Source organism: Podospora pseudopauciseta, chromosome 6, assembly GCF_035222475.1.
Source record: "Podospora pseudopauciseta strain CBS 411.78 chromosome 6, whole genome shotgun sequence".
NCBI lineage: Eukaryota > Fungi > Ascomycota > Sordariomycetes > Sordariales > Podosporaceae > Podospora > Podospora pseudopauciseta.
This window is the reverse complement of record NC_085895.1, coordinates 1,244,997-1,261,131: the sequence shown is the minus strand read 5'-3', so window position 1 is coordinate 1,261,131 and position 16,135 is coordinate 1,244,997. Positions and strand designations below refer to the sequence as shown.

General features: G+C 53.2%; 3 protein-coding genes and 1 non-coding gene across 4 annotated transcripts; 2 read left to right on the top strand and 2 right to left on the bottom strand.

Moving 5' to 3' along the window:
- Positions 1 to 27: 27 nt before the first annotated feature.
- On the top strand, positions 28 to 1,752 carry QC763_606110 (uncharacterized protein). The gene is made up of 2 exons (XM_062914453.1): positions 28 to 1,044; positions 1,238 to 1,752. Exons 1-2 carry the CDS (start codon positions 959 to 961, stop codon positions 1,392 to 1,394), a joined length of 243 nt encoding a protein of 80 aa, XP_062762695.1. The 5' UTR covers positions 28 to 958; the 3' UTR covers positions 1,395 to 1,752.
- On the bottom strand, positions 1,665 to 9,778 carry URA2 (Carbamoyl-phosphate synthase). The gene is made up of 5 exons (XM_062914452.1): positions 8,770 to 9,778; positions 6,264 to 8,720; positions 5,783 to 5,847; positions 2,238 to 5,663; positions 1,665 to 2,179 (listed from the first exon to the last, which is right to left on the bottom strand). Exons 1-5 carry the CDS (start codon positions 9,368 to 9,370, stop codon positions 2,126 to 2,128), a joined length of 6,603 nt encoding a protein of 2,200 aa, XP_062762694.1. The 5' UTR covers positions 9,371 to 9,778; the 3' UTR covers positions 1,665 to 2,125.
- Positions 9,779 to 10,199: 421 nt separating this feature from the next.
- On the bottom strand, positions 10,200 to 10,272 carry QC763_0091280. The gene has a single exon. It is a non-coding gene; the product is annotated as a tRNA-Arg (tRNA).
- Positions 10,273 to 11,146: 874 nt separating this feature from the next.
- Positions 11,147 to 15,848, top strand: QC763_606080 (uncharacterized protein; the record flags this gene model as incomplete). Its single annotated transcript, XM_062914451.1, has 4 exons — positions 11,147 to 12,216; positions 12,273 to 13,563; positions 13,623 to 13,694; positions 13,745 to 15,848. The coding sequence occupies exons 1-4, from the start codon at positions 11,895 to 11,897 to the stop codon at positions 15,846 to 15,848; spliced, it is 3,789 nt and encodes a 1,262-aa protein (XP_062762693.1). The 5' UTR covers positions 11,147 to 11,894.
- Between the last annotated feature and the right edge of the window lie 287 nt (positions 15,849 to 16,135).

Below are 16,135 nucleotides of genomic sequence, written 5' to 3'. Positions count from 1 at the left end.
TCCAGTAGACAATGGAATTTGAAGTTCCAAGATTATGATGGCCATTCAAAATTCACTACCTAAGACATGTCTCATCATCAGACATCACTGCTTGACCACCACTGCCATGCAAACAATAGCTGTTGACCTTCAACTTGACAGCCCCTCACCTCTTGTCAACCGTCAAAACGTACACCATCCAAACCTTCAATGTTGGACGTCATTTCAACTCTAACGTCACTCCTCCTCGCCCAAAAACTCTCCCTCTCTGATTCCCATGACATCCTCGCCATGACCGCCGCCCTCATCGCCAATCAGCCCAGTGTAACCCCAAACAACCCGACTTTCCCCTCCTTGCATAACATCTGCGACATTCCCGCCAAAAGCAGAAAGTCCCCAACCCAGAAACACGGTAACCTCCGAGTCATGTCATGTCATCATCATCCCAATGCCCCGCACCTAACCTACCACCTTCAACCTCACCCTTAACAAAATAAAAACACCGTGCTCTGACGGATATCAAAACCGTACAGTGCGCCACCTTAGGTAACCAACACCGGCAGCCAAGCTCACCCTGCCAATCTTATCGCGGGGCAGCAACACTGCTACGCAGCAGCACACTAACACCGACTAGTTAGCTTCATGCAATGCACCTGGTCGCATGCCACTGTTGCCCCCCTAGGAACCGGGCCTCGAACGTTTGGGGCAGCTCAAAAGTAAAGAAAGTAACAGATCAAGGGGTTTTGATCTTTTCTGTCTTCCTCCTTTCGCAAAACAATTCCGTTATCTAGAGAAGCATCACTATTTACCTTCTGTCCCGTTGAAGATCTTTGTTGCTATATCCGTCACGCTACTCTTAACATAACATCATCGCATCCGTCTACTTCACCGCCTTCATACTTCATACCTACCTACCATACCTCTCCAACAACTTCAACATCTTGATAGCTCACCCCCCAAAACTCCATCACATATCACAATGCCCTCCCACACTCCCATCCGTCAAGCTGCCGCAGCTACCACCACCCCCACTACTTCTTCCCCCGCCATGAAGCGCGGCGTGAGGTATGTCCCATCTTATCTCATCTTATCTCTCCCGATTCGGAAGTCGCGCGTTCAACTTCACCTCTCCTGTCAACCACAGCAAAGTCTTACCCCACGTCATCAAATTGCTCTATGTCTTTACACCAAACCCCTCTCTCCCCTCTCACAGTTTCAATTCCTTTGCCAGCATTGACTAACACGCCCCTTTTCACAGCCGCAACCCCCGCCTAGCAGCCGCAACCCTAGCCCTAACCCTCACAGCCCTCGCCGTCCAGCAAGTCTCCTCCTCCCGCACCAGGGAGAACGAGTCGGCGCGGAGGAAGGCGGGAGACCTCTACGTGAGCGTGGATCGGAGTGGTGGCGGCATCTAAGAGTAACATACCTAATTCTCATCTACTTCAATTATCGGTAGAATGTATGCATAACAGGTAGAACAAAACGAAACAAAACATAATCAAGCCGCAATCTGATCAAAGGAGCCCTCACTCCACCTAGCTTTCTTCTGACATCGCGCAGACGGGTGGAACAGGAGATGATTCAGAGAGAGGACGATTCTCGTGCTGAGATTCTGTATGTTCTTACACTCGATACCATCCCATCCATCATCACAACACTGGACAAAAAGAGGACACAACACAACACAAAAAAGCAGATTATTGAATTGTTATCCAATTATGGACATATCTAATGATACATATAAATACAGTAAATACAAAGCACCCCAAACCCAACCCAAACGCACATACGCCTCTACATGCAACCCAAATACATGTGCATAAAACATACCTATACATACGCCATCCCAATGCAAAAGGGTATCACTCATACAAAGTCATGAGATATCATCAAACAAAGAAAATGCTACCAGAAGAAAAAAAAGGGTTCCAAGGTCGTTCTCGGTCCAGGAGAGTCGTTTGGTCTAGGATCTATCTATCGTAGATACCACTGACTCGAAAAGCAAATAGAACGCAAAAATCAACATGCCTTCCAGTTTTCCCATCCATATCCTTTTTCCCATCCGTCCCATATATAATAACTATTGAAAGAAAATGAACAAAAAGCAAACGCCATTCCATAGATGTCATGATCAACTCGACTCCTTCTAAGAAAGAATAAGAGCGAGCAAAGCCATGCGGCAGTGGAGACCGTGCTTCATCTGTTGTCGTATGTCAGTGTTTATTCAGGAACGAGAAAGAAAAAGGGGGGGTGCTCACCTGTCTGAAGTACGCGGCTCTCTGGTCAAAGTCAACCTCCTCAGCAACCTCCTCGTTTCTGGGAAGAGGATGCATCACGCGCATGCTGGGCTTTGTGTTACGGAGAGTGCTCTGGTCGATGCGATAAGAGTTCTTGACTCTGTCGTATTCGGCGAGATCCTCGAAGCGCTCCTTTTGCACGCGGGTGACGTACAGCACGTCGGTGGACTCCAAGATCTGGGGAGTAAGGCTCTCACTCTCAAAGAGAATCTGGCCAGCTTCCTTGAGGTCCCTATAGATATCCTTCGGTAAGGCCAGAGACTTGGGGGAAACCAGATTGACCTTGACGTTGTTGGCGCGGTAGTGCTTGAGGAGGTACACAAGGGAGTGGACGGGTCTTCCGTGCAAGAGATCACCAACAAAGGTGATGGTCAAGTCTTTCATGGAGCCAAATTCCTCGCGGATGGTGAAGAGATCAAGGAAGGCTTGAGTGGGGTGCTCCTTGCTTCCGTTACCGCCGTTGATGATGGGAACAGGGATGATCGGGGCAACCTCAAGGCAGTTCTCATCAGGATGGCGGAGGACGACAGCGTCTGCGTAGCAGGCAAGCGTCCTCAACGTGTCATGGAGAGTTTCACCCTTCTGAACCGACGAAGTCGAGGTGGTAATGGCAATGGTGCGGCCGCCAAGACGCTGCATGGCGGCATCGAAAGAGGCAGAGGTGCGAGTAGACGGCTCGTAGAAGAGGGTGGCGAGCAGGCGTCCGCGAAGAATGTCAAGGACACCCTGGCGGTCGACGCGGTTGCGAATCTCCTCAGCAACGTCGAAGAGATGGTGCAGGTCCTGCCTGCTGTAGGATGTCACGGAAAGAACATGCTTCTTCCTGAATGGGGAATCCATGGAAAGAAGCTGCTGCAACTTGTTTGTGAAGGGGCCACGGGCAGGAGAGGCAAGGAGTCTCGAGTCTGGCAACGGGGACAACGCTTGGCTAAGTGGCTTCAAGGCAGGAGAGGTGATGGTGGCGATGGCAGGCATGGCTCCGTGAGTAGACATGTCCTTGCCCTTTGGGGAACCTTCCACGGCGACGCCATCGAGGCATGCGACCTGATCCTGGAATGTCACACGCTGAACAGCACCCTTCAGAACCTTCCCAGCGAAGGGAGACCAGGGCCCGGTCTCAGGGACGGTGTAGGTGCGGCCAACCTCGACCTCCAAAGTGGTGCCAATCTGGTCGTGGAGCTCAAAGATCTCCTTGGGCTTGTCATGGAGACGTGTCATGATATCCTCAATAGTGAGCTTGCCCTCGACAACCGAGGTCAAGAGGAGGGGGAGTGCATCGGCGATGCCAACAGTGGCATCAGTTGGCTTCCCCCATTTTTGAGCGAGCTGGTAGGGCAGGCTTCCAATAGAGAAGACGTCGATGGTGGCAAGGTGCTGCCACAAAGCAGCCTGGTCCCTGGCAGTGGGGAGGAAGCTGCAGTCAGGATAGTCATCCTGGGACAGATACAGGGAATAAATGGACACATCGCACGTGACATTCATCTGTTTTGCCTTGCAAAGAGCAATCAATCTGATGTCGTCCTTGGTGGTGACAGCGGTGACGTGAATGCGGCGGTTGTGGAGGCTGGCAAGCAGCAAGATGGAGGCCAAGTCGGTGGTGCGAGCATCCGTGATGATGGGCTTGTGAGTTGGCCAGGCATCAAAGTGTGCTTGGACTGCAGCAACCTTGCTGATGTTCTTTCCGGACATGTGGTTGAAAGGAATGAACAGAGAGCCAACTTCACCGGCCAGAAGGCTGATTTTGTCAGCATTGTCAGAGGTAGCGGTGACGGAGAAGTTGAAGTCGCAATAGCCACCACGCTTGCTGTTCTGCTGGGCGATCTTGAGGGACTTTGCCTCTGTGATCGAGTTGCCTTCACCCTCTCCAAGGGGCATGACGCGAATCATGCTGAATCCGGCAGCAATCGAAGCCTTGGTGACACTCTGGAGATCCCCGCTGTCCCTAACAGCCAGACCGGGCACATAGGCGGCGATGTTGACCAGGCCAGGCAGCTGAACAGTACGGTGGCTGGTCTGATAATCGGTGATGCCGACCTCCAGCTCAAAATGCCTGGCGATAGCCTCGATCAGGATCTTGGCATTCTTGACATTGGTAACCAAAGGAACTTGGTAGTCAACAGCCAGACGACGAGTGAGGTAGCCCTTGCTCACGTAGCTGGCCGGGCGCCTGTATCTGTTGCTGGATGGCAAGTTGATGTACAAGTCGATCTTGTTGTTCGACAGATGGTCAACCAGCGAGTACTCGCTTCTCTGAGCCTCCTGTTCAGACTTGCCAAGGACCTCAAGGTACTGCGCCTTGACTCCGTGAGATGCCAGGAAGTCGGAGGTTCCTGCTGTGGCAAAGAGGGTGTAGCCCATTTCCTCAAGCTTCTTAACCGAGGGAAGAAGTTCCAGCTTGTCATTGTAAGAACCAAGAGACAGCAGAATGTTCTTCTTGGGGATCTTGAAGCCAGTGGACATGAGACCCTTCAGGTAAGCCTCATACTTGTCGGAGCCAAAGCAAGCGACCTCACCAGTGGAGGCCATCTCGACACCCAGCACAGGATCAGCACCAGACAGGCGCGAGAAACTGAACTGAGGGACCTTGACAGCAACCGAGTCAACAGTGCGATCGATCTTGGGATACTCCTCGAAAGGAACATCCATGATTGCCTTGGTGGCCATCTCAATGAGATCCACTCCCATGACCTTGGAGACGAAGGGGAAGGAGCGAGACGCGCGAACGTTGCACTCAATGACTTTGATGTCGTTGTCCTTGGCAATGAACTGAATATTGAGGGGACCAGTGATGTTGAGAGCATCAGCAATCTTGCGGGTGGCGTCCTCGATGCGCTGAATGGTAGTGGGCTCGAGGTCCTGGGGAGGAAGAACCAGAGTGGCATCTCCGGAGTGAACACCAGCGTTCTCGACGTGCTCAGAAATAAAGTGACCAACAACCTTGCCGTTCTTGGCCACGGCGTCCATCTCGATCTCCTTTGCGTTCTCGATGTACTTGGTGATGACGACAGGGTGCTCGGGAGACACAGCGGTGGCCTGCTTCAAGTAGGACTCGAGATCACCCTCAGAGTAGACGGTGTTCATGGCAGCCCCAGAAAGAACATACGAGGGGCGGACCAGCACTGGGTAAGTGACCTTGGTACAGAAAGCCTTGGCCTCCTCGAAGCTCGTGAGTTCCTTCCAGGTAGGCTGATCGACACCAATGCGGTCCAGCATACGCGAGAATTTGTACCGGTTCTCGGCAGAATCAATCATCTCAGGCGAGGTACCGAGCATCTTGACACCAGCTCTGAACAGGGGCAGGGCAATGTTGTTGGGCCCTTGGCCACCCATGGCGCCTAGAACGCCCTGGGAGTTTTCAACTTCATAGACGTCGAGCACAGTCTCCATCTGTAGAATTGTCAGTATTCGTTATGAGCGAGGTCCTCAGAGGGTCAAGAAGTTCTCAGGGGTTTGAGAAAAAAGATTCTCAGGGGGTCGAGTAAACAGTCTCGGGGGTCGAAACTCACAGTGGTGGCCTCAAAATAAAGCCTGTCGGCTTCGTCAAAATCAGTGCTTACGGTCTCTGGATTGCCTTTCGGTCAAAATATTAGTACTAAAGCTCTTGGAAGGGTGCGGGAAGGTGTCAAAGTGGTTGAGAGGATGTGTGAAGACTGAAAACCGGGACGCCGTTGACAAAACATATACCGAGTGCCACTCGGGGATAAGGCCTTTGAAGATAGCCAACACGCCTCCAGACTATCTTTCAAGGCCTCTCGGCTATCTTTCAAAGCCTTTGAAAACATAAAATAGGTCTTCCAAGATAGTCCAGAGGCCTCGAATGAAAATCGATAGGCCTTGAAAGACCGTCGATAGGCCTTGAAAGATAGCCGAGACGCCTTCAGAGATAGTCGAGAAGGCCTTGAAATATAGCCCAAAAGCCTTGAAACATAGTCCAAAGGCCTCAAAACATATGGGAGAGGAGAGAGAGAAACGAAAGTGTAAACTTACAATTCATCATGATTGTCTTGATACCCGACTCCATCAATGTGCGGATAGCTCTCACTGAGCACCAGTCGAACTCGACTGAGGAGCCAATACGGTAAACACCAGAGCCAAGGACCATGACGCCGCGGTCGTTGAAGGCGATGTCGTGCTCGCTGGCATTGTAGGTGGTATAGAGGTAGTTGGTGTAGGCGGGGAACTCGGCGGCGACAGTGTCGATCTGCTTCACGAATGGGGTGATTCCGGCCTTGGTGCGCACATCACGGACCAGCAGTTCAGAAGAACCGACAAAGTTGGCAATCTGGCGATCAGAGAAGCCGAGTTGCTTGGCGCGAAGCAGGGTGTTGGCGTTGAGAGACTGGCCCTTCAGACCTTCCATGTGCTTGGCATAGTCAATCAAGCCCATGAGACGGTCGAGGAACCACTTGTCGATCTGGGTGAGCTCCCAGATGCGTTTCACCGAGTAGCCATTGTACATGGCATTGGCAATGGCAAACAGACGCTGGTCAGAGGGGGTCTGCAACTCGTCATCCAGCGAGATCAAAGCGCTCTCGGTCTTGTTGAAACCCAAGTTGTGGAAGTCAATAGAGCGAATGGCCTTCTGGATCGCTTCTTCGAATGTTCTACCAATGCTCATGACCTCACCAACACTCTTCATGGAAGATCCGAGCTGGGAGGAAACACGGTTGAACTTCTTCAAGTCCCAACGAGGCATCTTGACCACGACATAGTCAAGAGAAGGCTCGAAGCAGGCACAGGTGACCTTGGTGACCGAGTTCTTGATGTCCTTGAGAGGGATGCCAAGACCCAACTTCGCAGCAATGAAGGCAAGGGGGTAGCCGGTAGCCTTGGAGGCGAGAGCAGAGGATCTCGACAGTCTGGCGTTGACTTCAATGATGCAGTACTCCTTGGAGAAGGGGTTCAGGGCGTATTGAATGTTGCACTCGCCCACAACACCAAGGTGGCGAATGACGTTGACAGCGGTGGTGCGAAGCATGTTGTAGTCCTCGTCCGAGAGAGTCTGAGAAGGAGCCACAACGATGGAATCACCGGTGTGGATACCAAGGGGATCAAAGTTCTCCATGTTGCAGACAGTGATGCAGTTGTCCTGGCAATCTCTGACGACTTCGTACTCGACCTCCTTCCAGCCCTTCATACTGCGCTCGATGAGAACCTGAGGACTGGCAGCAAAGGCCTTGCTGCACAGTTCACGAAGCTCATCTTCGTTGTTGGCAAAACCACTGCCAAGGCCACCAAGGGCGTAGGCCGCACGAACAATGACGGGGAAGCCAATGTCCTTGACGACGTGCATAGCCTCCTCGAGGTTGTTGGCTGAGGCAGACTTTGCGCACTTCTCGCCGATGGAGTCCATGCTGCGGGCAAAGAGCTCACGATCCTCAGTGGTGATGATGGTGTCGATGGGGGTACCGAGAACCTTGACACCAAGAGATTCAAACTCATCCTTGAGCTGGATACCAACCGACAAAGCAGTCTGGCCACCGAAAGTGCAGTAGATGGCATCAGGCTTCTCGTGAATGATGACCTTGCGAACAAACTCAGCATTGACGGGAAGGAAGTAGACCTTGTCCGCAAGACCCTTGGAGGTCTGAATGGTGGCAATGTTGGGGTTGATGAGGACGGTGTAGATGCCCTCCTCCTTCAACGCCTTGATAGCCTGACTGCCAGAGTAGTCGAACTCGCCAGCCTGGCCAATGCTGAGACCACCACTGCCAAGAACAAGAACCTTCTTGACCGACACACGGGGGTGCAGCTTGTTGTTCTCCTCGACAGTACCGCCGGGAAAGTGGACAGGTTTCTGAAGCACACTGTTGTCCTCGGACGCCTTGACGACGGTCTGAATGAAGACATCAAAGAGGAACTCGGTGTCGCGAGGGCCGGGGGTGCTCTCGGGATGGAACTGAACACTGAAGTGGGGCTTGTCGACGTGCATGATACCCTCGTTGCTGCCGTCGTTGGCGTTCACGAAGAGCTCCTGCCAGCCAGTGGGAAGGGTAGCAGCATCAACGGCATAACCGTGGTTCTGGGAAGTGATGTGGCATTTGCCAGTCACCATGCTCGTGCAGGGGATGTTGTGACCGCGGTTACCGAACTTCAGCTTGACTGTCTGCGCACCAGAAGCGCGGGCAAGAAGCTGGTGTCCCAAGCAGATACCAAAGATGGGCGTTTTGTTCTCAGCAAGGGCGGCAGAGATGTGCTTCACAGTATCCTTCATCACAGCGGGATCACCAGGACCGTTGGAGATGAAGAGACCATCGTATTCCTCCTTGGAGAAATCGTAGTCCCAAGGGCAAACGAGAACCTCAACGCCACGCTTGAGGAAGCATCTGAGCTGGTTGTACTTCATACCGACGTCGAGACAGAGGATACGAATCGACCGGCCGGTAGAGTGCTTGAGGGCCGAAGCCGATGGGGGGCTGTAGAGCTTGGGCTTCTTGATGGACACTAAGAGATGGTGAGCATGAGGCTGACTTAAGGTCTCTCCTAAACTCACCCTCCGCTACGAGATTCTTCTTGTTGGGATCAACCCATTCGAGTTGCTCGAAATATGGCCTCCAGTCCTGGCCGGCCTTGTTAAGAGCCGCCAGGTCGGCGAGGCTGTCGTTTTGCAACAGCATGCGACCGAGCATGCTACCCTCCTCACGAATGCGCTTTGTGAGCGCTCTGGTGTCAACGCCATACATGGCGGGGATGCCCTCCTCCTTGAGCCATGCGCCCAATGAGGATGTGGCGAGGTAGTGGGAGTAGTCTTCGCCAGCATAGGTGGCCACGACGAGACCGGCGATGTGAATCTGGTGGCTTTCGAAGTGGGCAGGAAGATCCTTCAGAAGCTCGCACATTGTTTCCCTCGAGGGGACGCCGTAGTTGCCGACCAGCGGGAATGTGATGACCAGAATCTGGCCGCGGTAGGATGGGTCTGTCACCGACTCGGGATATCCAACCATGCCGGTCTGGAACACCAGTTCACCGGCAATGCTCTTGGGGGCACCAAAGCTGTAGCCTTGGTAGACCACACCATCTTGAAGCTCAAGAGTGACGAGCTTCTCGGAAGAGGTGAGGGGCGCCGTGGCGGGGGCGTAAAGTTTGGCCTCCATCGTGTTTGAGAAGAGGGATTGTTTGGTCGTAGGAGGAAGAAGGGAAGGAATTGGGGAGCGAACGTGTGAGAAGGAGGAGGATGATGACTTTTGACCGAGAACGGAGGACGGAGGACGCGGCGAAAAGACAGGAGAGTCCCTGGGATGGTGGGGAGCTGGGGTTCAGGGGGGTGGAGAGCTCTTGTGCCGTCAGAGGGCAGCAGTGGGATGAGAAAGAAGTGGTTTTGAGTGATACCAGAAGAGTCGTCGTCGTTCAAGTAGCGGTCGTCATGCTCTGGAGTTTGGCAGCTCTTCTGGATAACAAAAGAAAACGAGAAGAGAAAGTTGTGGTCGGCGGCCGGGAGGGCAGAATTTTGTATTGAGCTTGCTGCCCCGCCACATTTCCATACTGCCGTCCAAAACTTTTTGGATTTCCAGGGCGGTGGTGACAAGCTGCTGCGGGGTTCCCTGTGCGGTCAATTGACTTTGACAGGAATTTTCCTCATTGGCCAATCACGGGCCCTGGAAAGGCGTTAGCGCACCAGTTCATGGTGGGGGATGCTACAGTCCAGTGCAGCGTTCTCCTGGTCTGCCGTTGTCCAATGTTCTGGTTGGCCATTTATTGACTCGCTTGGGATCGGATTTTTCAGCCCCAGATCTCGACTCACACTCTACCGAGAGAGCCATGTGTTTTTGGAGATTTCCATGTTGTCTGCCCATCTCAGCTTTGTTTGAAAAGAGGCTTGTGAAAAAATAGAAGTGATTTCGATTCGAACTAGATACAACTCGACCACCCTGATGCGTGTACAAATAGATAACGGAAAAAAGGTTATGTTTAACCTTTGCCATTCGATCCACCCAGGGCTCGAACCTGGAACCTCCTGATTCGTAGTCAGACGCGCTTCCAATTACGCCAGCAGACCATCTGCGTTGTGTTGTAGAAGAGGAGTCCAAGTGAGGGCTTAAGAATTCTTCAGTTGTGCTGTAGAGCTCCACTTACAACTTTTTTGGAGTTCGGCTGGTAGTGGGGCTGCAAGAGGTGCCCGGAGCCGATAGTGTGGGGTAACCGACGCCGAGTGGGGCATGCAAAAGACGGACTCTGTACCGGCAGGCTATGACAAGCGGTTCCGAGCTGCGACATTCTCTATTACTCTGTAGTCAGCCACACCGTGGAAGGATATCTGCCTTAGAGCCATGCTGCCGATACTCGCACAGCAGATGGCATCCTTATAAGCAAGCTGAGGTAGCTGTCTGTATCCGGATATGCAGGGTTCGTCAAGCCATGGCGCGGCCTGCCTGCTTCGGAGGGACGTAGCTTGCCGAACAATGTCATATTATTGATGAGAGTGATGATGAACCTTTGTGAGCCTGTTGTCCTTGGAGATGTCTGAAGAGAAGCCGCTGCCGGACCCATTTGTTCTTGCGGCATCGGCTCCAGTCCCCACCGTCGGCGGCTGGTAGGCGAGTCAGACGCTGGCTATCAGACCTGGCTATTTCGACTTCTTTCCGATGGTTGTGTGGCCTTTGTCAGAAAGCATGCCGGTGGACGCGCGGGACAAGATCCAACACCCATGGTCGCAGCGTGCAGGTGTTTTGCAGGAGCCCCGCTGTAACCTTACCCCTCCATCAAGGACCCTGAGCTGGTCACGATGCGGTCATGAGGCCAACATCTGGGTCCAGATCTGGCGATGGCGACATTCTCTGATGCACGATGATAAGATAGAGACAGGAATGTCAGAAGAAAGGAGAAGAGGTGTGTATGTGTTGATGATGGCGAACTTCAGCTTCGGCCGGCGACGACGCTAGGTGGGTGCCCGTGGGAGTGCTGAAGATGAGAGGCGGCCCCTCAGACCGCTTCGAGGCAGCTCCTCATGTTGGCCTCGGCGAAATCCACTTTCGACCCCGCGATTCGTTGTGGTTGTTGAAACTGGAACGGGGGTCGCTTCTGCAGCGTGCTCCGAGCTTGCCCATTCGCCAAAGACATCCAGATGGTGGGAAGCGAGTCGGGTCGGGTGGTGCAACCTTGAAAATAGGAGAAAAGAGCACGAGGACAGGACATCCCTTCTTTTCTTCTCTGTTGATTAAAAGAAGGACAGAGCTGGAAGCTGGAGTCGTCGTCAAGTCTCGGACGGGTTTTGTGGAGATCTGAGGAGCAGGGATCAGGCCAGTGCCCGCCGCGTGCCCAAGTTCTGACACGACCTTATCAGTCCAGAATCTGGGGGTCGCTTCACGGTATCACCCAATTCCCAGCTGTGGCTTCCTCCCAGGGGCTTTTCATCTGTACTTTTGGCCACCCCAAGTCGCGGTCCACGCGTGTGTCCCTCTTTTCGTCTTGTCTTTTGCGACAGTCTAGAGACGGCGCCAAGATGTTCTGTTAGAGCATCCATCTGATCTGAACTGAACTGCGTGCGACATCTGCCTCCAGCAGCCTCGACGCTCTTTCACCAGTTTACCGATCCCTTGACGACATATCGCGACCCTTCGACTTCCATGGCGCTTGGGCGCTACGAATAACGAGCAGGGCACTTCGAGCCCGGATTGGAGAATGTTGTCCGCTCTGCTGCGGCCCTTTGGCAGGGGCGAGAATTCACAGGATGAGGGCCACCGTCCAGACGTAGAACAACGTTTTGCGCCTACCAATCGAATGCATCGCGCCTCGGTCGCTTCGCTAGGCGAGTATCGCCAGCATCGTCACGCCGCTGCTGACTTCACCGAGGCCGACGATGATGACGACGACGAAGAAAATGAGTCTCACCATGATAACGGGCAGCCGTCCCGTTACCAGGCTGCTGGTGTTCAGACCGAAGAAGACGAGGATGGGCGCAGTCACTCCATCGGCTTACCCCTGTTTTCTGCAGGTCATTTGGGTATGTATATGCGGCCTCAATGACCATAAGGAGGCAGCGATTAATGATTGTCCTAGATTCACTCCCTATATACAGCATGACCCATGCCATCCGCATCATTGTACAAGCTAGAACCGAAACAACATTAACATGGGATCAACTGAGATCCCCGCAGGTTTCGCAGTTTCTCATCAGGCCAATGCAGCAACAAATACGGACGCAGCACTTTTCTCGGGGCACTCTCTACGCCCTGATGGCCAATTGCTTGCAATTCGGGAAGGAAGGGCAGTTGTACCCAGGAAATGCCGGAACAAGCAGCACCAGAGCAAAAGTGTGTGAGCTGTTGGCACTCAAAATATTGAAAGAGTACACGACGCGGGAGCTCATCGACGCACTCTCCTACGACTTCTATCCTCTCCAGGGTATCCCGGGGTCCCAAGGACCACTTCCCCAGCACGCCAGGTCTAGCCCGGCCACTATGCGGACTTCAACCCTTGAGGTTGCCATCCGAGCTTCAGCCAAGCACTTCCTCTCTCATCCTCTGGTAGTGATGCAGTTGGAGGCTATCTGGAACGGTGCCATCAGCTTTCACTCCACCGAGGACCAGCTTCGCCGTCAAGGCTCTTCGTCGAGTGCTGTTGGTAGCAATCAGTCTCGGCGCCAGAGTACGGTGAGGACACCGCTGTTGAGTCAGCAGCAGCAAGCGAAGGAGGACCAGGGACGGGCTCTTGCTCACGTTTCCGGTCGGCGATTTGTAACCCTGTATGATCCTCGAACGGCTTCACTTTTCAAACTATCACGGCTACGGGTCCCACGATATCGTCAAATACTCTCCACGTGCTCCCTTGCCATCTTGATCGCGCTCTTCTTGGCCGTTCTGAGCCGAAGATCGAGCAAAATCACCTCCCTGGAGTTGATTTTTTGGTTTTGGAGTGCTGGCTTTATGCTTGACGAAATCGTCGGCTTCAATGAGCAGGGCCTGTCTCTCTACATCATGAGCTTCTGGAACATATTCGATCTGGGTATCCTGTTGCTTTTGATCGTCTACTACTGCATGCGCATTTACAGCGTGTTTCTTCTCGAACCCCATAAATGGAACGAAAATGCCTACGATGTCCTCGCTGCTAATGCGGTCTTGCTCTTGCCGAGGATATTCAGCATTCTCGATCATTACCAATATTTCTCGCAGCTCCTGATAGCCTTTCGGCTGATGGCAGTCGACTTGGCGGCTGTTTTTGTGCTCATATTGGTGTGCTGTAGCGGCTTTTTTGTCTTCTTTACCCTTTCCAAGAACACCAACGATCCTTATGTGCTTGCCTACAAGATCTTTCAGATCCTCATGGGCTTTACACCAGCCGCGTGGGAGGTGTAAGTACAAACACATCCCTTAGCGACATTTCCGGACCACACGGCTAACGAATCGGCAGGTGGGACTCGTACACTTGGATGGGCAAGGCCTTGATGGCTTTGTTCCTCATCATTTGTCACTTCGTCATCGTGTACGTGGGCGCTCTCTGGTAACTGGAAAACTGATACTTACTTTCGATAGGACGATTCTCATCACTGTTCTGACCAACTCCTTCATGTCAATTGCATCCAACGCAAACGAAGAGCACCAGTTTCTCTTCGCCATCAACACAATTTCCATGGTGAAGAACGATACGCTCTTCTCTTATATTGCGCCCGCCAATATCTTTGCATGGGGGTTGATGCCACTCAGGTATTTTATGTCCCTCAAGCGGTTCGTGTGGCTCAACCGCGCGGTGATCAAAGCCACCCATTTCCCTCTGCTGTTTTGCATTTTCTTCTACGAGAAGTACTTCCTTGCGCCGTACATCTACGAAGCTACTGATCTCGTCGACAATCCCGGTCGTGGACGCCCACATGGGCTTTCTTTGGGCGATCCATCTACCAGGTCAGCATTCTTCAGCCCCAGTGTCCGAGTGCGAGAGGAATCAGTGCTCGGCTATCAGAAGGACAGAGCATTGGAAGAAGTATTTCGACGTGCTCCCGATACAGCTACGCTGAGGACTCAAAGGAGGAATGAGCGACGGAAGACGCAGAATGCGATTCGCACATGGATGGACCAAAATGACGGAGGCCTCCGCTCGCCGCAGAATTATTCGACGATTGACAGCAGGATGACCGGTGATTGGCGGCGACGGCTGAGTATGAATCGAGAACGTCCATCCAGGTTCCCACGGCAGTATTCCGATCTTCGTTCTGCGGCCAGCGATCCAGCAGATTTCGTTTCTGACGCCCCGTACCCCATGGCACCCGAGTATTACCACGATGGCGTCCACCGGAGAGATTATGCTCATGAGATGAAGGAGAACACCGATGCGGATGGAGATGACGAGCTTGTCACGAATGATGAGGAAGAGGAGGATAATGTGACCAACACCATTGATGACGGTCATGGACACGACCTCGAGGCAATGGAGGAAGATTATTTCACAACCCCTGTTGCCAGCCGCTTCATCAACGATGAGCTCCCGTCAACTGACTCTCCTCGTATCGGCCAGTCAAGGCGTAACGCTCTGCACACCCGGACACTGTCAACTAACACAATCCTCTACGTCCCAGAGAACCATCAGCCATATAGTTCCTCCTCTGCTTCCATGGGCAGATCACCACAATTACCATCCCGACGACACACCCCGATCATGACACCCATCTCAGGAGGTGGCCACCGCTCGCCTCGACGTTCTCTTTACATGACCTCCTCCCGGCCACGCCCTATTGCCCCGCCCCGCGACATGGCACGAACAGCTCCCACCCGATCAGGTCTGACTCTTGACATCCCTGCCCGAAGACCAGCAACACAGCACCAACACCAGCAAGATCCCCAAGATGTCCACCGTCACCGGCGGATGAGCTCCTCCGATCTCAACGCCACGGTTACAGTAGACGACGAAGAGAGCACCTTTAGTGGTGTGCCCTCTAGTTTCGCGACACAAATGGCCATGGCGACGGCGATGCTATCCAAGAGCGCTCAAGGGGATAACAATCGAATGAGCAGGCTCATGCTAGCAAAAATGAAAACCCTAGAAGAAAGTTTAGGGGATGTGGTACGGGAGATGAGCTTGTTGAGGAATTCCGTTCCTAACACGGCGCATAACTCTGACGACGGAGCGGTGGGAGGGTCCGGGGTTAATTTCAGGAAGAAGAAACCGCTGAAGATGATGGTGGGACCGCCGGGGTCGTCGGAGCCGTCGTCGACTTCTGCGCCAGGGGCGGGGGAGGGGATGATGATGGGTGGTGGACGGGGGGGGTTCGGATTGAGACGGAGTAAGACTGTGGGGGTGGGGGAGGCGAGGAGGATACAGATACGGAAGAACACCGGGATGACTGGGAGCTGGATGAGGAGTCCGGTTTCGAACAAGTCGGGGTCTGGGTCTGCGGTTACGGCGGTTGCGGCGACGGGGTTGGGGATTGGGGATGAGATGCCTGGTGATAAGGGGAAGCAGAGGGAGGGGGATAAGAGGCTGCCACCACCGCCACAGGTGGAAGATGATGAGACGTATGAGGATGATGATGATGATGATAATGATGGGGGGCAGTTGCAGGGGAAGATGAGTCCGGAGAGTGGGTTTGGGCGGTTTGCGAGGAAGGGGGTAGGGGAGGGGATCGGAGGGGCGGGGTCGTTGTGATATCAAATTGTGGGAAAAGGGTTGGGTGGTAGGGAGATTTGCTGTTTGGGAGGATGGTTGGGCGGGGAGTGGTTTCCTTTTGCGAGCATTGTGTGTGAGCTTTTTTGGCTTTATGGGGGGGTTGGCAGCATTGGGTCGGCGTTTGTTTTTGTTTGCATGTAATCTCTGAGATTTTCTTTCTCATGGGGGGAGGTGTGGTGTATGATGTATGAAATGGAGATTGGGAGGGCCGTTTGAGACGGGGATTCCATCTGGCAGGTTGGTTGGTTGGGTTGGTTGGATTGGTT